General features: G+C 43.4%; 1 protein-coding gene across 1 annotated transcript; it reads right to left on the bottom strand.

Moving 5' to 3' along the window:
• Nucleotides 1-6250: 6250 nt before the first annotated feature.
• LOC137371503 (disintegrin and metalloproteinase domain-containing protein 12-like) lies at nucleotides 6251-25524 on the bottom strand. The gene is made up of 15 exons (XM_068034566.1): nucleotides 25481-25524; nucleotides 24540-24618; nucleotides 23836-23912; nucleotides 23383-23436; nucleotides 23139-23271; nucleotides 22198-22251; nucleotides 20049-20102; nucleotides 18915-18938; nucleotides 18590-18661; nucleotides 17306-17478; nucleotides 15994-16075; nucleotides 13818-13954; nucleotides 9014-9119; nucleotides 8463-8578; nucleotides 6251-6263 (listed from the first exon to the last, which is right to left on the bottom strand). Exons 1-15 carry the CDS (start codon nucleotides 25522-25524, stop codon nucleotides 6251-6253), a joined length of 1218 nt encoding a protein of 405 aa, XP_067890667.1.
• Between the last annotated feature and the right edge of the window lie 347 nt (nucleotides 25525-25871).

Below are 25871 nucleotides of genomic sequence, written 5' to 3'. Positions count from 1 at the left end.
TGTTGCACCTGCATGCTTACCTTCAGCGACTGGTGTACGAGAACACCCAGATCTCATTGCATATTCCCCTCTCTCAGTTTATAGCCATTCAGATAATAATCTGCCTTCCTGTTTTTGCTACCAAAGTGGATAACCTCACATTTATCCACATTATACTGCATCTGCCATGCATTTGCCCACTCACTCAACTTGTCCAAATCACCGTGAAGCCTCTCTGCATCCTCCTCACAACTCACCCACCCACCCAGTTTTGTGTCATCTGCATAACGTGGATAAATGTGAGGTTATCCACTTGGTTGTAAAAACAGAAAGGCAGATTATTATCTGAATGGTGATAGAATGGGAAAGGGGGAGGTGGAATGAGACCTGGGTGTCCTTGTACACCACTCGCTGAAAGCAAGCATTCAGGTGCAGCAGGCAGTTTGGAAGGTGAATGGTATGTTGGCCTTCATTGCAAGAGGATTTAAGTATAGAAGCAAGGATGTCTTACTGCAGTTATATCGGGCCTTGGTGAGACCAGATCTGGAGTATTGTGTGCAGTTTTGGTCTCCTTATCTGAGGAAGGATGTTCTTACCATGGAGGGAGTGCAAAGAAGATTTACTAGGCTGATTCCTGGGATGGCAGGATTGACATATGAGGAGAGATTGGTTCGACTAGGCCTATATTCACTAGAGTTTAGAAGAATGAGAGGGGATCTCATAGAAATCTATAAAATTCTAACAGGACTAGACATGCTAGATGCAGGGAGGATGTTCCCGATGGCTGGGGAGTCCAGAACCAGGGGTCACAGTCTCAGGATATGGGGTATGCCATTTAGAACCGAGATGAGGAGAAATTTCTTCACTCAGAGGGTGGTGAACCTGTGGAATTCTCTACCGCAGAAGGCAGTGGAGGCCAAGTCATTAAATATATTCAAGATGGAGATAGATATATTTCTTAATGCCAAAGGGATCAAGAGATATGGGGAGACAGTGGGAACAGGGGACTGAATTAGACGATCAGCCATGATCTTTTTTGAATGGCTGAGCAGGCCCAAAAGGCCAAATGGCCTACTCCTGCTTCTATTTTCTATGTTTCTACATAAGTCTGCCCAGGCAGTTTCCGGCGGTTTCAAAATTTCTGTCCGTAAGCCTCCAGTATCAATTCAAAAACAGCGAGAATAGCTTTTTTTGCCATCTCATAATCTGCAGAAGCCTCCTCAGAAAGCATAGCATAAACTTCATGAGCTCTGCCAATCAACCTGCTTTGAATGAGCAGTGTCTAGTTTTCTTTTGGCCACCTCATCTGTTTAGCTATCTTTTCAAAAGAAATGAAAAACGCCTCTATGTCCCTTTCCTCAAACTTCAGGAGGGCTTGCACAAATTTAAACAGCTCTCCACTGGGTCGTGGGTTGGAGTTAGATTCTTCTTCATCAGAATTTTCCCTTGAGTAAAGGCAACCCTTTTTTTGGTTCCAGCCTTTTAAGCCGGTATTCCCTTTCTCTCTCCTTTTCTTTTCTTTCTTTTTCTCTTTCTCTTGCCCTTTTTCTCTCCTACTGCTCTGCTTGCTCTCTTTAAAATGCCTTTTCTTTTTCCTTTTCCTCCCTTTGAAATGCTCTTTTTCCTTTTCCTCTCTTTCTCTTTCCTTTTTCCTTGCCTGCAATATGAACTCGAACTTCTTCCTGTCCAACTGAACCTGTGCCAGTATTACCTTCCAATTGTACTCATCCTTCTGCTCGTTACCCCACTTATAATTGCACTTTATCGGCTTTGGGTTATCCCGGACGAGCCCCTAATTATATGTTATGACTGAGGTTGGAGGAATGCACTGTCTTTCTCTAGTTCCACTGCTCCACTGGTCACAACATATGTTTAAATGTTTTACCCAGTTAATAATATGGCCAATTATATACTTTATCTATTTTAGTTTCAGAATAAAAAAATCCACCAACCAGGTTTCTTTAATAAACAACAAAATTAGTGATTTATTATAAAACAAGACTTATTCAATAAAGATGCAAAGCTTATTAACACACAGTTTTAAATATAAAAGTCTAAATATATACCCTTCTAAAATAACCTAGCACACACACACACGTTAAAGGAAAAGAATAAAGAAAAATCAAAAAACTGGCTCTGCAGAGATCAACGTTTAAAAAAAAACTTTGGCCAAGCTATGGCAATTCTTGAAGAAAAAGGATAAGATATGGAATGTTCCACATGGCCTTTGGTCTGGCATCTGGGTACACATAGACAGCTGTCACTGGGATCTTTCTGGAGCAGTTCTGTTCAGGAGATGTCAAGGAGTAGTCATGCAGGCTTTTCAGGAGAATTATTGCATCAGTGGTTTCAGCTATCGCACTGGATTCTCAAAACAGGTGGAAAAGTATGAGTTGGGTGGCTTCTCTCTTAGCAGGCTACACACCAATTGAATATTCAAACAGTCCGAGCCAAATCAAAAAGCTAAAACTCCTGACAACCATAAACCTAGACATGTGACTTTACTGTAAACAACTCTAATAGCCAGCAAGACTCCTTATGTTTATTTTAGCAGTTCATTGTCTCTTCCAGTAATTTTTTTTTAAATCCGAAGTGTCCTTCCAGGTAAACCTTTTAAAAAAAAACAAATCCAGGCATCTCCTTGGTCTTTCAAATGAACCAATTTTCACAATCTTTTAAACATAAGTCATCAAAAAAATATTAATAATGGAAGCAGCTTCATGAAACCATGTTCAGCTGCAGGAAGCTTGCTATGGAGGGATAATGCTGAAGTCTATCTTTACTCAGTTTCACATTTATTGTGCAGAATAAAAGGATTACAAACATGTTGCTCCTCACTCAAACCCTCCACCAATCTCAGTAAGTGTCTGCTTATAAGTGCTGAATTATAAGACCCCAATTAATACCCTCTACCTGCATATAATCAAACAATTGACACAAAATTAAAAGATTAACGTTCACATTTCTGGGGATTGTTTCACAGTGACTAAAATAGAAGCCATGGACTGAGCTACAGCCTAGGTTCCTATGTAAAGCCTTTATCTTCACTCATATTCACATAAGTTGGTGTGAGTTTCAAGTGTGGTCACTCTAGCCTTTAAATTCCCTCCCCTCACTTTGTTGGATGTCTTTAAAGAAGCAAAGTCTTCATGAAAAAAATATCTTTCTCAAATCTTTAGACACCTGTGTTCTGATTTTAACAGTTGGTGGTAGCACATCAGAGGCCCATCACTTGATATTCCTTCCCATGGGAAAAAGTGATCGCAGGATTCTTATCTTTGCATCTCTTCTGAATGACCCGGATCTTCTTTCCATTCCCCGAGTCAAATCTGGCAAGAATGAAGGGCTGGTCCCGAGAACATGTCTTTCTGAAGGTGGGAGCCCCTTTAATTCGCTCCTTGGATCTAGCAGCTTGCTTTGGAAGGGAGGTATGCAGGAATTCTCCTTACCTCACACATCGCTCTTTAATTAGATGGTGCTTTCCTGAAGGGGAATGTTTAACAAGTGATATATGCTCGCAACACTGCTTTTTTGTCCTTTCTTCAGGAAAATTACTATCACAAGCCCAGCAATCATGAGGAAGAGTAATGATGCAGAGATGACAGCACCTATCATTGGAAACAAGAAAAATGGACATGAAGGAGACATTTAGCACCCATTCTGCAAAAAAGAATCTATGATTCCCATGTTTTGCCAAAGCGAAAAAAAAATATTCTATTTCCCAACCTCGCTGCTTTCTTTTCTGCCAGTTTTACATTTGCCCTCTCTCCACCCCTGAGGACACCACCTGCTAAGGTTCCAAGGAAAACTGTCCTGCTCCAGGTAAAGGGTGATCTAGGCAGTGAGCATTGGACAATAGGAGAACATCACAAACAAGCTCAGTCCTGCCCTAACCTCCTGAATTCTTTCCTACCAGAAGCAAACCTGAGCCAATTTTTGCCTATCCTCACCCTAAGGCCAATAACAATGGTCTTACTAGTTACTCCAACCAAAAACAGCTAACTCAGCACAGGAGAGATGTCAAACCTGAGATCTTCTCAGTCTCTACATCTCACCTACCGAACTATCTTAATTAGCTCGGCTTGATGAGACTAAAACTTAAACCCAACTGTGTAGGAACAGAGAAATGATTCGTTCCTATTAGGGTAAATTCACCAATCCTGCACTCCAATTGAGTAGCCTCTTTCTCTTGACTGCAGCACCAGCTCTACAGTAGTCTACTTCTCTCTCCAATCCGCATCCCCTTCAAGGGCTGGGTCCCCACTGGAAATGTATAGTTGGTGAGATCACCATACACAATCGCAGAAATCATGGCATAGAAGAAGCTCATTGTGTCTCTGCTAGTTCTAGCTTTTCAACTGGAACCATCTACTCTAATCCCATTTCATTGCCCTTTCTCTCTCTCTCTCTCTCTCTCTCTCTCTCTCTCCTTTGATCTTCTCTAGCACTAATTCACTTCAAATTGAAATGATGTTATAATCTCTGCACAAATAACCATGTATGGGAAAATATTCCACGCTCTAAAAATCCTTAGTGTGGAAGAAAAGGCTTCTACCTTCCCCCTTTACTTTTCATAGAATCATACACATGAAGACCATTCAGCCCATCTACATGCAATGGCTCTGTGTCACTTTCCTACTTTTTCCCCATAGCACTAAACTTTCCTTTTCATATATATATCTACTTCCCCTTTGTAATTCACTATTGAATCTGCTTCCACTGCCCTTTCAAGCTCTGCATTCTGATCATAACAACTTGCTGTATAAAAAATTTATTTATCACCCATCTGGTTCTTTTGCCAAATTTCTTAAATCTGTGTCCTCTGGTTACCAAAGCACCTGGCAGTGAAAACAGTTTTTCCTTATTTACCCTACCTAGTTATCAGACTCACTCTATGTTTCCTTATTACTGAGATCTTAAGTACATGTACTTACCAATTTTATAGTGCTTTAAGAGATCGTCTTTTACTAATGCGACTGTGATATTCTGAGAAAACAAGACAATGACACTAGTTACCCTTGCTGCTCAGTCACTGTCTTAGAATAAACACATAGCCAGACTGCAGACTGTAGGCTGGTGAGGGGAAACACTATGTGGGAGAGGACATAGCCTGGTAAACCCCTTGTTAATGAAGGGTCAGAGGATGAGCCTGCACTAACCCCATATCCCTTGACATCTTTAGTATCTGGAAATCTATCAACCTCTGTCTTGAATATGACTGAGCCTCCACAGATCTCTAGGGTAGACAATTCCAAAAATTCACCAGCCTCTGAGTGAAGAAATTCCTCTTCAGCTCAGAATGGAGGAGGCTGAGGGGAGATTTAATTCAGATGTACAAAATTATGGGGGGGAGGGTCTAGATAGAGTGGATAAGAAGGGCCTATTTCCCTGAGCAGAGTGGTCGATAACTAAAGGGTATAGATTTAAAGCAATTGGTGGAAAAATTAGAGGAGAGCTGGGAAGTAATTTCTTCATACAGAGGGTGGTGGGGGTATGGAAATCCAAGTGTTTTGTAAAATGCAATGAGGGTTTCTGCTGGAAGGGTGGTAGAAACAGAAAACTCATCATATATAAAAAACACTTGGATGTGCATCTGAGGTGCTGAACCTACAGGGCTACGGACCAAAAGCTGGAAGGTGGGATTGGACTGGATAGGGCTTTCTCAGTCTGCATGGACAAACCACCGACAACCTCTAGGCGCTTACACATTACCTCTCGAGACAAGGAAGTCAAAGAAGAAGATGGACATGAAGAGACAAATGGCCTCCTTCTGTGCTGTAAATATTTCTATATTTCTAAGGGTAATAAGGCAGTGGTTTGAAGAGTGAATGAGATAGGCGAATGCAAACATGTTTCCAAAATGGTGGACGGGAAATGAAAGAGATAAAACAGTTTCCGTGTGTACAGTATATATCTTAACCCAACAGGCAATTTGGACCTGAGATTTTCTTTAAATCTGGTAAGCAGCCGACTCATCAGAGCTGAAGGAGAAATAAATTATTCCGGTCTTAATGATCCGATGGCTTACAGCATGAAGGCTGTCTACTCGGGCCATGGTAAATGGAGTTGGGGGAATTAAATGGTCAGTTTTTTCTTTGGCAGAACTATAGACTGCATCATCAGGATGGGAAGGAGGTTCAAAGAAGTTAAACACTTTGGGAAGAGACCAAAAGGACCATCTGCTGCCTGGGTAGGGCAGGAACACAGCTGCTGATGCTTCCATTCAATAAAGTTGCTTTGCTAAAAGCAAATGGAGATAGATGTATTTGCCCTAGGAGGCTGACCTTTAACAAAGGATAGCAGAATGACAGGCAGGAATGGGCCAAGGCAGCATCAGCCCTGAAGAAGGGCGAGAGTGAATTGGAAAAACTTCCATGCCAACGAGAATAATATTCGTTGCTTTCCTGGCAGAGACAGAGGAGTCAGATAAGGGAGCGTTAAACTGGAGATAGAACTCCCAAGTCTGGATTTTCGGTCTGGATTTTCAGTCTGGGTTTCAGGATCCCAACGTCAGTATAATTTCCGGGTCCCAACCCTGCACCCCATTGGAAGTAAATGCCCAACACGATTTTCAGATAAAAGGCCAGTTATTAGCCACAGGGCGTGCTCGTTGTCCAAGTAAAGCCAATAGGAGTCACTGAGAGAGAGCAGCAGCCAACCCTTGCAGGCGAGAGAGAGGGCACTTCAAGATACGGGCGCCTTCTCAGCATGTTCAAAAATTTTAAAAATAAAATTGTGCACAATGGTCAGAGTGCCATTGTGGAGGACGAGCCCCTTCAAAGATCAAAGAACAGTACAGCACAGGAACAGGCCATTCGGCCCTCCAAGCCCGCGCCAATCTTGATGCCTGCCTAAACTAACACCTTCTGCACTTCCGGGGCCCATATCCCTCTATTCCCTTCCTATTCATATATTTGCCAAGATGTCTCTCAAACGTCGCTATCGTATCTGCTTCCACCACCTCCCCTGGCAGCAAGTTCCAGGCACTCACCACCCTCTGTGTAAAAAACTTGCCTCGCACATCCCTTCTAAACTTTGCCCCTCACACCTTAAACCTATGTCCCCTAGTAACTGACTCTTCCACCCTGGGAAAAAGCTTCTGACTATCCACTCTGTCCATGCCGCTCATAACTTTGTAAACCTCTATCATGTCCGCCCCTCCACCTCCGTCGTTCCAGTGAAAACAATCCGAGTTTTTCCAACCTCTCCTCATAGCTAATGCCCTCCAGACCAGGCAACATCCTGGTAAACCTCCTCTGTACCGTCTCCAAAGCCTCCACGTCCTTCTGGTAGTGTGGCGACCAGAATTGCACGCAATATTCTAAGTGTGGCCTAACTAAGGTTCTGTACAGCTGCAACAAGACTTGCCAATTTTTATACTCTATGCATCAACCGATGAAGGCAAGCATGCCGTATGCCTTCTTGACTACCTTATCCACCTGCGTTGCCACTTTCAGTGACCTGTGGACCTGTACGCCCAGATCTCTCTGCCTGTCAATACTCCTAAGGATTCTGCCATTTACTGTATACTTCCCACCTGCATTAGACCTTCCAAAATGCATTACCTCACATTTGTCCAGATTAAACTCCATCTGCCATTTCTCCGCCCAAGTCTCCAACCGATCTATATCCTGCTGTATCCTCTGACAATCCTCATCATTATCCGCAACTCCACCAACCTTTGTGTCGTCCGCAAACTTACTAATCAGACCAGCTACATTTTCCTCCAAATCATTTATATATCCGACAAACAGCAAAGGTCCCAGCACTGATTCCTGCGGAACACGACTAGTCACATCCCTCCATTCAGAAAAACACCCATCCACTGATACCATCTGTCTTCTATGACCGAGCCAGTTCTGTATCCATCTTTCCAGCTCACCTCTGATCCCGTGTGACTTCACCTTTTGTACCAGTCTGCCATGCGGGACCTTGTCAAAGGCTTTACTAAAGTCCATATAGATAACATCCACTGCCCTTCCTTCATCAATCATCTTCGTCACTTCCTCAAAAAACTCAATCAAATTAGTAAGACACGACCTCCCCTTCACAAAACCATGCTGTCTCTCGCTAATAAGTTTGTTTGTTTCCAAATGGGAGTAAATCCTGTCCCGAATAATCCTTTCTAATAGTTTCCCTACCACTGACGTAAGGCTCACCGGCCTATAATTTCCTGGATTATCTTTGCCACCCTTCTTAAACAAAGGAACAACATTAGCTATTCTCCAGTCCTCTGGGATCTCACCTGTAGCCAATGAGGATGCAAAGATTTCTGTCAAGGCCCCAGCAATTTCCTCCCTTGCCTCCCTCAGTATTCTAGGGTAGATTCCATCAGGCCCTGGGGACTTATCTACCTTAATGCTTCGCAAGACACCAACACCTCTTCCTTTTTGATAATGAGATGACTGAGACTATCTGCACTCCCTTTCCTAGGCTCATCATCCACCAAGTCCTTCTCTTTGGTGAATACTGATGCAAAGTACTCATTTAGCACCTCGCCCATTTCCTCTGGCTCCACACATAGATTCCCATCTCTGTCCTTGAGAGCCCCTTCACAGGGCAGCTTCTGGCCACAGCTATGGTCAGTTAGAAGTTGTGGCTGCAGGGGGTTGGGGTGTTTAAAAATGTCACTGGATCACTGGTCCACCCCCTATCCAACCCCCACCCACCCCCCAGGCTGCCGTTGGGAGGCCACCTCCTCTCACTGGTCACTGCAGGGGACCCGCCTGCCAAGTGGCGTGGGAGAGGGGCTTTAATAGGCCCTTTAATTACCGTTAACGGCTATCCGCCACTTGCGGGTGGGCAGCCATTCCACCCCCGACCCGGCCTTTTGGGAAAGGCACGGGGGTGGGACTGTGCCAGCAAACTGGAGCGCTGGCCGACAGTGGGAAATTCCGGTCCTGCACCCACCGGGCTTCGAAAATCCGGTTCCCAAGAGCTATTTCCCAATTGCCTGCCTTGCCGAATAAGGTGGAACTGGTCATTTGAGTGGCACGTTATTACTGTTGAACCAATTTGATATTTCCTCACTCACCATGGAAGTATCTGGTTGATCCATTAAACAGCTGATGTCATGCTCATTCAGGAACCGCTCAAGAAATGCTTTACTGCAATTGCTGAACATTGGGTTGATCATCCATCTGCACAAAAGAAAGCAGGATTTTAGGGGGGAAAAATGACTTTAGGAAATCTAAGGCAATCAACAAATGAGCTTCCATCCATCTTTATCATTCTTGCAGAGGGTCCAGAGGAGATTTACTAAATGGTACCAGGGGTTCAGGACTTCAGTTGCAGGAAAGACTGGAGAAGCTTGGATGGCTCTCTTTAGAGCAGAGAAAGATAAGAGGAGTTTTACTGGAGGAGTATACAGGGAGAAACTCTTTCAATTGGCGAGAGGGTGAGTAACCAGAGGACACGTATCTAAGATAATTGGCAAAAGAACCTGGGAAAAGTGGAGGAGATTTCTTTGACACATGGTAAGTTGTTATGATCTGGAATGCATTACCTGAAAGGATGGTGGAAACGGATTCAATAGTAAGGTTTAAAAGAAATATATTTGAAAAGAAATTTTAAAAGGGCATGTTGCTTGAAGAAAGACTAAGATCAATAGATTATTTTGGGCATTAAGGGAATCATGGAAATAGGACAGGAAAGTGGAGAAAGTGAGGGAAGTAAGGATTGAAATTGCAGAGATACTGGCCATAATCTTCTAATCCTCCTTAGATACAGGGGTGGTGCCGGAGGACTAGAGAATTGCAAATGTTTCATCTTTGTTCAAAAAAGTGTGTCAAAGTAAACCAAGCAACTGCAGGCCAGTCAGTTTAACCTCAGTGGTGGGAAAGCTTTTTAAAATGATAATCCGGGACAAAGTTAACAGTCACTTGGACAATTGTGGATTAATTAAGGAAAGCCAACATGGATTTGTGAAAGACAAATCCAGTCTAACTAACATACTTGAGTTTTTTGATGAGATAACAGAGATAGGTTGATGAGGGAAATGTAGTTGATGTGGTGTACGCAGACTTCCTAAAGGCATTTTGTAAAGTGCCACATAACAGGCTTCTCAGCAAAGCTGAGGCCCTTGGAATAAAAGGGGCAGTGCCAGCATGGATGCAAAGTTGGCTGAATGACAGGACCACTGCTTTCCTTATATATATTAATGACTTAGACTTGTTTGTACAGGTACAACTTCAAAATTTGCACATGACACCAAACTTGGATACATTGTGAACTGTGAGCAGGTTTGTGATAGACTTCAAGGACATGGAGAGGCTGGTGGAATGGGAAGAAATGTGGCAGATGAACTTTAATGAGAAAAATGAGGAAAGGCAATATAAAATAAAGGCTGCAATTCTAAAGAGGGTGCAGGAACAGAGAGATCTGGGGGTGTTTGTGCACTAATAGTTGAAGGTGGTGGGGCAGGTTGATATGGTGCTTAAAAAGGCATAGGGAATCCTGGACTTTATAAACAGAGGCATAGAGTACAAATGCAAGGAAGTTATTTGAATGTTTATAAAACACTGGCTTGGTCTCAACACAGTTTGGGCTCAATTGTGTTCAATTCTAGGCACCACACTTTAGGAAGGATGTGAAGGCTTTAAAGGGGGTCCAGAAAAGATTTATGAGGGGTCCAGTGACGACGGACTTCAGTTACATGGATGGATTGGAGAAGCTGAGGTTGTTCTCCTTAGAGAAGATAAGCTTTAGAAAAGAGGTGTTGAAAATCATGAGGGGTCTGGACAGATAGAGAGAAACTATTCCCATTGGGAGAAGGCTCAAAACCAAGAGGACACCGATTTAAGGTGATTGGAATAAGAACCAACGGTGACACGAGGCAAGCCTTTTTTATGCTGTGAGTGGCTAGGATCTGGAATGCACTGCCTTAGAGTGTGGTGAAGGCAGATTCAGTCATGGCTTTTGGATAAGCACACCGAATTATAGAATAGTTACAGCACAGAAGAAGGCCATTCAACCCATCGTGCTGTGCTGGCTCGCCTAAGGAGCAATTTACATGCTACCACTCCTCCGCACCCCCCACATCCCTGCACATTCCACCTTTTCAGATATTTAGAATATTTAGAAAATTTGGGGAAAACATATGGCACAGAAAGAGTCCACTTGTTCCATCATGTCTGTGCCGGCTGAAAAACGAGCCACCCAGCCTAATATCGTTTTCCAGCCCTTGATCTGTATTCCTGGAGGTTATGGGACTACAGGTGCATATCAAGAGAAATTTAAAGTGAGTTAAAGGTTCTGCCTATATCGTCCTTTCAGGCAGTGAGTTCCAGACCCATACAACCCTCTGGGTGATAACATTTTTCCTCATCGCCCCTGGTCACTGACCCCTCTACTAAGGAAAATAGGTCCTCCCATCAAATTATCCAGGTCCCTCACAACCTTGCACACCTCAATTAAATCTATCTTCAGCCTTCTCTGTTCCAAGGAAAACAACCCCAGCCTATCCAATCTTTCCTCAGAGCAGCAACTTTCCAGTCCTGGCAACATTCTCGTAAATCTCCTCTGCACCCTCTCTAGTGCAATTATATCCTTTCTATAAAGAGGTGACCAGAACTGTACACAATACTCAGGTTGTGGCCTAACTAGTGTTTTATATAGTTCCAGCATAACCTCCCTATGCTTATAAGAACAGAAGAACTAGGAGTAGGAGTAGGCAATTCAGCCCCTCGAGCCTGCTCCGCCATTCAATACGATCATGGCTGATCTCATCTCAGCCTCAACTGCACTTTCCTGCCCATTCTCCATAACCCTTCGACCCATTACCAATTAAAAATCTGTCTATCTCCTCCTTAAATTCACTCAATGTCCCACATCCACCGCATTCTGGGGTAGTGAATTCCACAGACTCACGACCCTTTGAGAGAAGTAATTTCTCCTCATCTCTGTTTTAATTTTGCTATCCCTTATCCTAAAACTATGACCTCTCATTCTAGATTGCCCCACCAGAGGAAACATCCTCTCTACATCTACTTTGTCAATCCCCTCAATCATCTTATATACCTCAATTAGATCTCCTCTCAAAGGCCTAAACTGCTCAATCTCTCTTCATAAAACAAACTCCCCATCTCTGGAATCAATCTAGTGAATCTCCTCTGAACTGCCTCTAATGCAACTACATCCCTCCTCAAGTCAGGGACCAAAACTGTACGCAATACTCCAGGTGCGGTCTCACTAATGCCTTGTACAGTTCCAGCAACACTTCCCTACTTTTATACTCTATTCCTTTAGCAATAAATGCCAAAATTCCATTTGCCTTCTTTATTACCTGCTGTACCTGCATACTAGTTTTCTGTGATTCATGCACGAGGACACCCAGATCCCTCTGCACCGAAGCACTCTGAAGTTTCTCTCCATTTATATTCTGTGCCTTGGCTAATAAAGGAAAGGATTCCATATGCCTTCTTTACCACCTTATCAACCTGTCCTGCTACCTTCAGGGATCTGTGACATACACTCATAGGTCTCTCACTTCCTCTACACCTGTCAGTATCCTCTCATTTATTGTGTATTCCTTTGCTTTGTTTGACCTCCCCAAATGCATCACCTCACACTTCTCCAGGTTAAATTCCATTTGCCACTTTTCTGCCATCTGCCCAGTCTATAGATATCTTCCTGCAGTCTACAGCTGTCCTCCTCACTATCTACCATGCAGCCAATTGTTGTGTCATCTGCAAACTTCTTGATCATGCCCCCTATATTTAAGTCCAATTCGTTAATATATACCACAAAAAGAAGGGGACCTGAAGAGAAAAAATTTACAGGGCTATAGAGAAGAGGCGGGGTAGTGGGACTAGCTGAGTTGCTCTTGCAGAGAGCCAGCAGGGATGTGATTGGCTAAATGGCCTCTTTCTGTGCTGTAACCATTTATAATTCCATGATTCTTAGGCTGGTCTACCTTCTGAGCATAGTAACATGAACAGAGTTTTAGTGAGTGTGGGCCAGGCCAGCTCCTTACTCAAGTATGTTCAAGTTTCACTCTGGGTCCCATCAGCATGTTCATTTGGCTTGAATAGTAGTCTTCTCATTGGGTTTTAATCCCACACAAGGACTTCAGCTACAGCAGAGGCTGATATGCCAGTGTAGTACTCAGGGACTATCAGATTGCTGGCAGTGCCATCTTCTGGTGGTGTGTTAGAACTAAGGCCCTGCCTTCTGCATGCATGCCACCCCAATGGAAATTTTGGATGGAATCGAATCTTAATCTACAGACTCTCCAATGAATCACTAAAACTACCTTCAAATTTTACATGACATCTTATATATGATGCCTTGCTACTTCAGGTGGGTAGGTCCTCCTCCCCCCATCTATGCTTGGGCTCCTTACAGTTTTGGGCAGGTGTTTTTTTTTGGTTGAACCGGAAATACGCCAATTGTGCCAGGCATCCTTTTTATCACCTTAGCATCATGTACCAATCAAGTGAAGTCTGTTTCTTTAGCTATTTTTGCCATCGCTGATTGGCAGGCACGGTCACCTACATAAACAAGGGCTACTGCATTTTAAAGGATACCTCACCACGCAAAGTGCTTTGAGGCATCTCGGCACTGTGGCAAGTTGCTACGTGAACGTACATTTCACCACATGATCAGGTCATTTTAATTTTGGCCGATAGTCAGTGGCAGTCACTGACGCCACTGAAAATGAAAGTCAGGAGAGGTTTACAAATGGGCGGCTTATTCGATATCATTCGTTTTACCCTATCGGCCAAAGTTAAAATGATCCCAATGTGTTTACATGTAAATGTTAAAAAAGAAAATACTTTTTTTACTATGACTTTTAAAAGCTCATTCAATAGAAGAAGGGAAATGTTAATTGTCCTTACACAGCTGACTTTGCCAGTAAACACTTCCCAGATTTGACAGGGCAGTGACAAGTTGGTTCATCATGATGCATTCCCAAATTGTGACCAATCTCATGAGCGATATATTTAGCCACCTCTCTGGTACTAGCCCATGTATCCTGCAAATGCAACAAAAAGATGGTGTTCATTAGCATGGTACTTCATGACACATACAGCAACATCTACACCTTGGTATGCATACACAAGTCTTTATGTGCACTGTGCTTTCATCTACAGAACCTTGGAGGTTTAGAGCACAGAACAAAGGTATTCAGCTCACTCTAGCTCGTTGCTTGAGCCATCCAACACTAATGCCACTGTCCCACTTTCTCTCCCCTTCGACCTGTATCGTCCTTTGCTTCAAATATCTCTTCAGAGATATAATGGTCCCTGCCTCATTATCTCCTTATGGCAAAGCATTGCCCTCTGTGCAAATAAATTTGTTTCCACCCATCTTGAGACTTTTCTTACAGACACCTTGTCACTCACTCCCCAACCAGAGGAAACAGTCAAACTATCTGTTTAAAACCCCTCATTGTTCAAATGAATCTCAATTAAACCTCTTTTTAGCCTTCTCAGTTACACTGAAATAATCGCTCAACATCTTTAATTGGCTTCACACTCAGACCAATGGGTGCAAATTTCCCTTTTTACTGATGGCTGCCAAAATATTTAAATGAAAAGAGTTTCACTGTCTTAATCAAGTTCCAAGTGGCAATACACCTACAACACAAAGTTGGCTGTAATTCTGCTCTATTTGGCAATCCTAGTTAGAGAAGTCACGAGATCAGCAGGTGTGAGAATTGGAAGTGTCAAACTCTTAATGTTAGTGTGAGGACTGATTGCAAGGGGGAAGCTAAGAGAGCTTGAATCTGCACCTGCATCTAACCCATGCTTAATCCAATCCTATGTATGACCAGGGTAATAAGTAAGCTGTGCTATATCTGACCCATGGTATTTCTGAAACTGCTATATTTAACTCGTGTTATATCTGACTTTTTTAATTCATTTATGGGATGTGGACATCATTGGCAAGGCCAGCATTTATTGCCCATCTCTAATTTCCCTTGAGAAGGTTCTTGAACTGCTGCAGTCCATGTGGTGTAGGTACACACATAGTGCTCTTAGGAAGGGAGTTCCAGGATTTTGACCCAGCAACAGTGAAGGAATGGTGATATAGTTCCAAGTCAGGATGGTTAGATTAGAGAGAGAGATACAGCACTGAAACAGGCCCTTCGGCCCACCGAGTCTGTGCCGACCATCAACCACCCATTTATACTAATCCTACACTAATCCCATATTCCTACCAAACATCCCCACCTGTCCCTATGGTGTGTGACTTGAAGGGGAATTTATAGGTGGTGGTGTTCCCATGCATCTGCTACCCTTGTTCTTCTAGCTACTAGAGGTCACGGGTTTGGAAGGTGCTGTCAGAGGAATCATGGCAAGTTGCTGCAGTGCATCTTGTAGATGGTACATTCTGCTGCCACTGTGTACCAATGGTGGAAAAGTGAATGTTTAAGGTGGTGGATGGGATGCCAATTAAGCGGGCTGCATTGCCCTGGATGGTGTCGAGCTTCTTGAGTGTGGTTGGAGCCACAGTCATCCAGGCAAGTGGAGAGTATTCCATCACACACTTGACTCGTGTCTTGTAGATGGTGGACGGGCTTTGGGGAGTCAGGTGGTGAGTTATTGATCGCAGAATTCCCAGCCTCTGCCCTACTCCAACCACAGTATTTATGTTAGGCTTCCCGGCAATGGTAACCACGGGATATTGATAGTGAGGGATTCAGCGCCTTATGACGTTTCTGATCCTTGCTACATCTAACTTGTGATCTATCTCACCAATGCTGTGTCTACCCTGTGCTATTTCTAACTGATGCTTTATCTAATATGCTATGCCTAAGGTGATATCCTGCCCATGTTATATATTGACTTGTAATATGTCTGACCCATGTTACGTCTAACATTATTTGATCTACGCATATCTGATCCACACTTTATCTTACCCATAAATGATCTCACCTGCACTACATCAGACAATGCTTAACACTGACACAGGTGGAAGAAGTTCCCCATTTGCCAGCATTCACCTCAAAGAACACAAAAATTCCCCCAAAAGATTTGCTGAAAGCAAATAAGCAACATCAGGTCATACCTTGACAACACCTCCACTTCTCTCCTTCGAGCACATCTCATTCAGGTAGGCTTGCCCTAGCGACGTTTGATAAGGCACACCACTGTCGGGGAAAAAAAGGGAAAAATTGTCCAGTGAGAGGCAAGCTAAGTTTGATGTAAAGCAGTGTTGATAGTAAGACACCCCCTTTAAATCGCATCAGAAATGTGAACATCTATGAAAACACCTCGTTGGCCAGCTACCACAGCGGTGTGCAGGTCTTGTACCGAGGACGCAACTGATTACATCTACTGCTACCAGCCTATCTTAATAAAAATGCAAAGCAACAGCTCCCCTTGGTGGCACAGTAGGGAGATACATTGCCATACAGTCCAAGAACATCCCATTTAGGGGGAGACAGTGGCATAATGGTAATGTCACTGATCTAGTAATCCAGAGGCTCAGGCTAATGCCCAGGGGGCACAGGTTCACATCCCACCACGGTAGCTGGTGAAAAGTAAATTCAATTAATTAATAAAAATCTGGAATTGAAAGCGAGTCTCGTGCCACTAACATCGATTGTCGTAAAAAACCATCTGGCTCACTAAAGTACTTTAGGGAAGGAAATCTGCCATCCTTACTTGGGCTGGCCTACATGTAACTCCAGACCCACTGCAACGTGGTTGATCTTAACCTCCCTCTGAAATGGCCCAGCAAGCCACTCAGTTGTCAAGGGCAATGAGGGATGGGCAACAAATGCTGACCTTGCCAGTGAAGCCCACATCCCATGAAAAGATAAAGTTTTATTGCCATGGAGTTATGTCAATATGAAAGGCATGGTTAACATGTAGGTTTCCAAACATTGTCTCCCCTTCCTCCCCCCACCACCAATGATGCAGTAATTCAAGAAGTAGAGGGATGGATATTAAGTGAGGGAAGTTATTGAGGGCTGGGGGAGATCAAGGGATATGGGGCTAAGGTAGAATAGTGGAGTTGAGGTAGAAGATCAGCCTTGATCCTATTGAATGGCGGAGCAGGCTCGAGGGGCCGAATGGCTTTCTCCTGCTCCTGTTTCTTCTGTTGCTGAGATGAGGCAGAAGGAATGGGAGGAGACTCATGTGGAGTAAAGACACCAGTACTGACCAGTTTTTGTACTGTATGTATTCTACGTAATCCAGGGTGTGGAAGATATTTTCCAGACTTTGGAATCGGTTTGTAAACTACAATGGGTCATTTCGGGTCCAAAACATGCCTAATGTAAAACTTTTCCCAGGCAATGATGCCAGTTTAAACCCAGCAGCAGCCTCTTCCCCCTACAGATGGTCGTTGTACAATGGCACAGACACACAGATACCTGATAAGCTGGGCATTATCATGGTGTTTCCTTGGTACAAGCTCTTCGCTTCTCCATTTCATGAACTTTAGCAGAGCTTCTGAGGTATCCTGGCTGGAGCTAACCTTGTTTTCAGTTGTCCAGATTTCTATGCCAATGAGAAAAATCTGTATATTTAACTCCTTGTAATAGATCTGCAAAACATAGGATCCGAAAAGTAGGCTTAGATCCTGTAAATCTTCCTTGGAATTTCTCACGCAGGCCTTCCCTCTCTCCCTCCCTTCATTCCATTATCCACACCCATCCTATACTATTCCATCACACTTCATCACTCTTCAGCTCATTCTCAAATCCTACTTTCTTAACCCAATTCTTCATTTCACTTCTGTGACGTTTCCAATGACAAATGTGCTATCTAAAAAAAATTATTATGGTTGCTGTTGCCACAAGCACCAGCGTGGGTAACAAGATCACTCCATGGACTGCAGCGATTCAGGATGAAGGCCCACCGACAACTTATCCGGGTCATGAGGGATGGGCAATAAATTCCAGCTTTGCAAGAGTGGTTCACATCCTGAGATCAAAAACCTTACTGTTTTCATAAAATTGGAGGGTTTATTGAAGATTTTCTCACGTGACATACAGCAGCAAATTACAGAGTTAACCAGTTGCCATGGTTATATTGAGTGGAGGATTATTGTGAGAAACTTTAAGTGCCTAGTGACCTACAGTGGTGGTGTGTGGTAATTACAAAAGCGAGGCAGCTGTTAGCTTGTTGCTGTCTAGAAGGCAGAGGCTGTGAATTGTGTTTTATTGCACAATGTCCAAATTGCCCTATCACTGTATTACTGGAATATATGCGTCCTTTCAAACTCTGCTAACCATAACACTGTTTTTGTAACTAAAACAAGTGATCAAAGAAAATATAGAGTCATTATGGCACAGAAGGAAGCCATTTGGCCTCCCGAGTCCATGCCGGAAAAACACACAACATTTTTTAATGGCCTGATGATCTTTCTCCCTGTTTTCTGCTAGGGGTCCAACACATTCATCATTCCCCCTGCGCTCAGTGTATTGAAATCAAGACTCCTGGGATTATCTTCTACTCTAACCCTTTCCTTTCCAGGATCTCAGCTTCTTAACTCCATTATTGCTCCATTCCTCTTACAATCTATAGCCTTTTAAAACCCAAGGTTGGCTGCTTTGAGTTATACCATCTTCTGCCTTATTCGCCGTAGAGTGCTGCATTATGGGGCTTGACCTTTCAGCTGGATTTCCCACTAAGAAAGGCGTCATTTCCATTACCTGATTAACATGATGTGCGAGAGTAATTAACCGCTCCTTTGTCTTTCTGAGGTCCCCATCATTTCGGAGAAACTGTGGAAAACAAAATGATAGCGAGTGGTTGAGCTGTGTTTATGAAGAGAATGCCAGTAGTGCACTTTTGAAAACTGAACAAAACTGGTTTTTGTTTGGTTCCCTTTCTCTTTTCTCTCCCCATCCCCTGAAGCACTTGCCTCACACTAAGATTCAAAAACATAGTGTTTCTTGAAGAGCAAGAAAGTCCAGTAGGCCCAACAAGCCTGTTCTTTTGTGGATGATCCACACTCCTACACTCCCAACTTCTCACCATATCTCTCAATTCATTCTCTTTCTGGAATCATATCAAAAGAATCATTTTTAACATTTTTGCTGCTGCTGAGGTACTTCAAAGTCTTCTCGTTTCCAAAGTTTCAACTGCCATGTAAAAACACAGCAATAAAAGCAAAATACTGCAGTTGCTGGAAATCTGAAGTAAAAACAAGAAATGCTGGAAATACTCAGCAGGTCTGGCAGCATCTGTGGAAAGAGAAGCAAAGTTAACGTTTCAGGTCAGTGACCCTTCATCAGAAAGTTCTGATGAAAGTTCAGTTCTGATGAAAGGTCACTGACCTGAAACATAAACTCTACTTCTCTCTCCACAGATGCTGCCAGACCTGCTGAGTATTTCCAACACTTTTTGTTTTTACTGCATGTAAAAACACAGGCTTGTGTTGTCCTGAATATTCTGCCATCCTCTCCTGAAGTTGCTGACTAATGGAGGAGTGCAGATTCACAGAGCCAAACAGGCCTGCAGTACCTCACCCAAGTGACAACCCTTAATTTGCAAGCCTGGGGAGTAAGCTACTTCTCCATTTGCGGGGAGGAGCATCACAGCCAAGACTGACCCCATTGTCCACAGTCACTTTCCAGAGGAACTGAGTAGTGATTTAGAACAGGAAGCTTGGCTGATTCCACCTCCATCCACCCCCAAACTCCTAACCCTGGGAGGCTAAAGCCAACTTTAGATAACTCAGATCAGGGATCAAACCTGGGGCCTTCTTGGTTAGTATGTCCGGGTACCATTGTGAATTGTATTTAATCATATGCAGGTGGAGCATGTTAATTACTTGAGTATACATATAAGGAGACACTTACTGAAACTGGGTGAAGGTGTGAGTGAGGAGCTGCACGTTCGTAATCTTTTTACTTTGTAAAGTAAATGCAAGACTGAGTAAAGATTGGCTCCAGCATAATCCTTCAACAACAAGCTTTCTGGAGTATAATAACCATAACCAGACATTTCATTTACCCATTCAGTTGTCAGGCAAAACACTTTGAGGTGAAGGAGATGGATATCAAGGGAGATGGAGTTGAAGTACAGTTCTCCCATGATCTGATTGAATGGCAAAACAGTGTCGAGGGGCTGAATGGCCTGCTCCTATCCTCCAATGAAAAATCTTACCTCCTCTCTGTCAGCCACCAAGAAGAGCTCAATGCTGAGATTAGTGTTGCGAGTCTGGTAAAGAAAGATGAAGAGAAAAAACACAATGGTGTATCCATGTTTCTGCCATTCTTGTCTTACACAGAGAAAGAAAGGTCTGCATTTATATTGCACCTTATTAAGCCTCCCAGAAACATCCCAAAACATATCAGGTACAATTACTTACTCAGAAGTGTACTCTTCTGTAGGTAAACATTTAGCAGCATCACACAATAATGAAATGAGTGACCATCTGGTGGTTGGCGCTGCTGCTTGAGCAAGAGATGTTGGTCAAGTCACTGGGAGATCTCCCTGCTTTACTTCAGGTAGTGTCATGCCATCTTTAATATCCAACTGTGCAACAGACAGGCCAGTTTAAATTCTCACTGAAAGGAAAGAACTTCCTCACTATTGCACAGAGTGTCAGCCTCAACCGTGTGCTCAAATCCTCTGGTCTTGAATATAAGCCGTCTACCAACTGAAGCAAGTTAAACACTCCAAGTGAAAGCAGTCGCACCCTTTTAAAAAGTTATTTATAGGAACATAGGAAGAGGAGGAGGCCATTTAGCCCCTAGAGCCTGTTCCACTTTTCAATGAGATCATGGCTGACCTCTGGCCTAAGTCCATATCTCTTAATACATTTGGTTAATAAAAATCTGTTAATCTCAGTTTTAAAATTAGCAATTGATCTACCATCAAATGCCATTTGCAAAATAGAACTTCAAACTTCTACCACTTTTGTCCAGCTCTAATTTGTAGACTGTGCCCTCTAATCCTAAATTCCCCAACTAGCAGAAATAATTTCTCTCCAACTACCTATCTGGTCTCCTTAATATCTTGAAAACTTCAATCAGATCACCCCTTAACTCCCAAATTCCAATGTATACAGCCCTAGTTTCTGTAAACTCTCTTGCAATTTAATCCTTGGAGTCCAGGCATGGTTCTGGTAAAACTACACTGTACACCTTCCAAAGCCAATATACCCTTCCTAAGGTGAGGTGCACAGTACTCCAGGTGCAGTCTAACCAGGGCTTTGTTTAGCTGAAGCATGACTTCTACCTCCCTTGTATTCTAGTCCTCTAGATATAAAAGCCAGCATTTCATTCGTCTTTTTGGTTATTTTCGGTAATTGTTCATGACATTTTCATGATAGATGCACCCAGAACCAGGGCCGCACAGTGGCGCAGTGGTTAGCACTGCAGCCTCACAGCTCCAGCAACCTGGGTTCAGTTCTGGGTACTGCCTGTGCGGAGTTTGCAAATTCTCCCTGTGTCTGCATGGGTTTCCGCTGGGTGCTCTGGTTTCCTCCCACAGCCAAAGACTTGCAGGTTAATAGGTAAATTGGCTGTTGTAAATTGCCCCTAGTGTAGGTAAGTGGTAGGAGAATGGTGGGGATGTGGTAGAGAATATGGGGTTAATGTAGGGTTAGTATAAATGGGTGGTTGTTGGTTGGCACAGACTCAGTGGACCGAAGGGCCTGTTTCAGTGCTGTATCTCTAAATAGAATAAATAAAACCCCCCGCCTCCCCTCCCCATAATCTTCTACTTTTTCCAGGTCTGGTCTAATGCATGTATCCCCTTCCTTACCATCAATGGACAAGCCTTCAGCCAACTTGCCCCCATAGTCTGGAACGCTCTCCCTAAACCCTTTCTTATTAGATCTCTCTTAATCTTCAAATGTGCTCTCTTAAACCACCTTACTTCCTTCCTCTTCTTGGTACTATCTACAGACTTTAAAGCCAAGTTTTTGTCATCAGATCACTACTTTTGATTTATCTTGTTCCTATTCTCTCTTTTCTTCCTCCAAATATCTGCAGCCGTAAGCTTGGTGTTACCCAAATCTACTCTTTGAGTCGTCTTATATTCTTTCTTACTCTTTTCAACTTTGGTATTGGCCTGCACTGTGAACTTTTCCCCTTCACCTAAGCCCTTCAATCAAACAAAGCCATTTATTATCTATACTTTGGAGTGACTAGACTTGTAAAAGAAGAGGACATCGCTCTTTCCTTTTAAAGGTATAATGAGATCATAATTCTGGGAGTGCTGCTCCGCTGATGTAAAAGCAGCAGAGCAGGACTCCTGTCCATCCTTGGAGACTGATTCAGGAACGATAGCAATCAAAGGTGCCTACTTTTCCAGTAGCCGGAATGCCATTCCATGGTGGAAATGGTAGTTTGGGATGGGCCTAAGACAAGGAGAACAGAACTGCTACAATTTCTAAGAAAGCTTACTGCCAAGCTTAGAAAAAAAGTCAATGCCTTCTGGCATCACTTGACTTAATCTAAACAATTTTTCAGGCCTTTACAACATCCTCAATAGAACTCTCACTGGCTCTCAGCTGACCAGAGTCCCATTGAGGCCTGGCAAGGGAGTAATTGGCATAATTTCTTGAGTATCTTGGCACTCCTCCAGACATGCCCGCTTGACATATGGTGACCCCAGGTTCTGCCTCAAATCCTGGTGTCTGGCTTGCTAAACACCTACCCCCTGTGCTTTCTGGATCCCAAAATTTCAGGACCAAAATGTTTTAATTTTTTTAAGGCGCATTATTAATAAATGAACAATATATATGGGTTATGCTTATCTAGTTTTCCCTTAAATGTGTAAATGCTGTTCGGCTCAACTACTCCCTGTGGTAGCAAGTTCCATGTTCTCACCACTCTCTGGGTAAAGAAGTTTCTCCTGAATTCCCTGTTGGATCTATTAGGGGCTATCTTATGATTATAGCGCCTACTTTTTGAATCCTCTACAAATGGAAACATTTTCACTATGTTTACCCTATCGATCCTCTTCATCGTTTTATCAGGTCACCCCTCAGCCTCCACTTTTGTAAAGAAAAGAGTTCCAGCCTGTTCAGTCTATCCTGATAGTTATAACTTTATAGTTCTGGTAACATCCTCGTGAATCTTTTTTTCACCTTCTCCAGTGTCTCTATACTGTTTTATAATATGGAGACCAGAACTATTCACAACTCTAAGTGTGGTCAAACCAAGGTTCTATAGAAGTACAATGTAACCACTCTGCTTGTCAACTCCATCCCTCCAGAAATAAAGGTTAGCCTTGGTTTATTACCATGAGTTTCGCGGGGGGCAGGGTAAGATGCCTCTTAGTGCGGACATGCTCCAACCGGCTCACTTTGCATTTCTGGCTGCTGTCTTCCACAGGGTCAACGGCATACCCCTTGTCTCCAATTGATATGTAGCCACTGCAATAAGAGGGTTTCTCAAAATGACAAGAATATAGCTTTGACAAAAGCCAGTAGGTTCCGTATTAACAGAAAGAAAAGACTTGTGTTTCTATAGTCACATTTCATCACCTCAGATCATTCAATTGATATAGCCAATGAATCACTTTTGAAGTGTAGTCACTGCTGTAATATGGGAAACATGGCAGTCAATTTGCACACAGCAAGCTCCCACAAACAGACAGCAAACAGATAATGAACTGATCTGTTTTAGTGATGTTGGTTGAGGGATAGATGTTGGCCAGGACACCAGGGAGTAGTTGCCTGCCTTCTTCAAAACAGTACCATGGGATCTTTTAAATCCACCTGACAGAGCTTCAATTTAACATCTCATCCAAAAGACAGCACCTCAGACAGTACAGCACTCCCTCAGTACCACATTGGAGTGTCAGCCTAGATTGGGACTTGAACCCACGAGAACCTTGGAAGCAAGAGTGCAACCATAAGCCACAGCTAACATTTTAATTAACTAGATTATATGCGCTGGTTCACTCATTAGTTGAGGTTTGAGGCTATAATTCCTACCTGAGACCCTGGCAGGTGCAAAGAGACACTGAAGAGTCTTTTGCTCCCTCAACGAAACCCGTGTAGCAGCAGTGATTCTGGAAGAGAATTGAGAAGTGTCTGATTTAACACTTTAATTGTCCAGGAACATTTAATACCTTGTTACACCCCCACACTGTAGACCCTTGCTTTAATGGATGTATGCATTAGGAAATTAATTTTTATTCCATTTCCCTCTTTGTTTATTATCCTGAAGGTGTTGCCACCTTTCGGCAGTTCTGTTTCAAAGGTTGTTCTCCAGTACTTCTTCCAAAAAAGCCAGGTGTGAGCACAGCTATTTGGCTGGAGAATTCATCACAGATCAGCACTTGATACCGCCACATCTGCACTCCCAATGGGCATGGCTGAACAGTGATCAGGATGGGGTGCACTGGGTGCTTTCTTCCCCCAGCCCTGTCCCTAGTCTAGGGATGCTGAGGACAATTGTAGCATCCCCCTTCACCTCCCTGGTTAAGCTCAGCACAAGCACAGGTGGTCTCCATGATGTATATGACTCAGCTGCTTCTAAAATTAACTCATTGATTCATGAGGGCAGCTCTTTCTGTTGATAGGGCGAGATGAGAGGAGGCTCTTTTGGAGCCGAAACATTGGCATAGGCCAGTTGGGCCAAATGGCCTCTTTGTCTGTTGCAAATACTATGTGATTCTATGTTAGTGTCGACTCACTAGGTGCTGTCGTCCCTCTGTTACCATGGATCCATCCGCTAAGTAGTGGGATTCACTGTAGGTCTTGGTCAGCAAGTCTCTGAGGAAATGAAACAAAGAGAATCTATGTTTTAACACATGATAAATATTATTTGAATCTTTTACTCACTCCCACCACTTGCTGGACAACTGACAACATGCAGCCATTATCCTGAAATATCTAGCAAGCTTTACTGTGGCTGACTGGATAACATGCTTATCTCTAAGTCAGATATTTGTGGGTTCAAGTCCCACTCCAGAGACCTGAGCACAAAAAATCTAGCCCATTCCTCTACTGAGAAATGCTGTCTTTTGGATGAGACATTAAACTGAGGCCCTGCTCCCTCAGGTGGTTGTAAAAGATCCTATGACGCTATTTCAAAGGTAGGGAGGCAACTTCTCCCTTGTGTCCTGGCTAATCACAGAATCGTTACAGTGCAGAAGGAGGCCATTCAGCCCGTCGTGTCCGCACTGGCTCTCCGAAAGAGAAGTTCCCTCAGTTCCATTCCCCTGCCTTCTCCCCGTAACCCTGCACGTTCCTCCTTTTCATATAACAGTCTAATTCCCTTTTGAATGCTTCAATTGAACTTGCCTCCACCACGTTCTCAGGCAACGCATTCCGGACATTAACGACTCGCTGCGTAATATTTATCTCTCGATAAAACATCACTAAAAACAGACTATCGGGTCATTGTCACAATGCTGCATGTGTGACTTTGCTGTGCACAAAATGGCTGCCATTCTTCCTACTACAACAGTGACTACACTTTAAGTAAGTAATTAGCTGTAAAGCATTTTGGGACATCCTTAGGTTGTAAAAGCAGCTATATAAATGCACGCTTTTCTTTCTTTTCCTCACACACGTCATATGGACCCATCTGTCTTCTCCAATTACCATCCTACCTCCACACGCCCATCCTCACTTAAGGTGCTTAAGCATGTTGCCTCCTCCCAGCTCTGTGCCCATCTCCCCAGATACTCCCTGTTCAACTCCTCCAATCAGACCTTTGCCCCGCACCCTCCCATACAGGAGAGGGTCAAACACAAGCCAGCATGAGGCACGGTATTTTTGTGAAGCTAGGGGGAGCGCTCTTCATGACAATTAATCCCACCTGCTCCAAAAATGTTTGGGGGCATTGTCCTGAGCAGCCACCAACATTCTCTTTAGGGACCACTGGTCAGGCTACTCGCTGCCTGGCACAAATGAGGGAAGGGCTTTTCTCAGTTGTGCCTGAAAACCAGAGTAGGACCCGACATTTGTATGTAAACAGCCTTGTGCCTATAAATGGGTGGGCCGCTCAGCTGTTTAGAGGC

This window comes from Heterodontus francisci, chromosome 1 (genome assembly GCF_036365525.1).
Source record: "Heterodontus francisci isolate sHetFra1 chromosome 1, sHetFra1.hap1, whole genome shotgun sequence".
NCBI classification, from domain to species: domain Eukaryota; kingdom Metazoa; phylum Chordata; class Chondrichthyes; order Heterodontiformes; family Heterodontidae; genus Heterodontus; species Heterodontus francisci.
Note: the sequence above shows the minus strand (reverse complement) of the source record. Positions and strands in the feature narration are given on the sequence as shown.

Bases quoted from the DNA above. Each gene is read 5' to 3' on its own strand.
- LOC137371503 (XM_068034566.1), bottom strand. From the start codon at position 25,524: ATGGGCACAGAGCTGGGAGGAGGCAACATGCTTAAGCACCTTAA. The intron at 24,619-25,480 runs GTGAGGATGGGC...TCATTTCCTCAG, and splicing joins AACATGCTTAAGCACCTTAA to AGACTTGCTGACCAAGACCT. The intron at 18,939-20,048 runs GTAAGATTTTTC...ATATGATTCCAG, and splicing joins TGGTGGCTGACAGAGAGGAG to AAAGAGAATGAATTGAGAGA.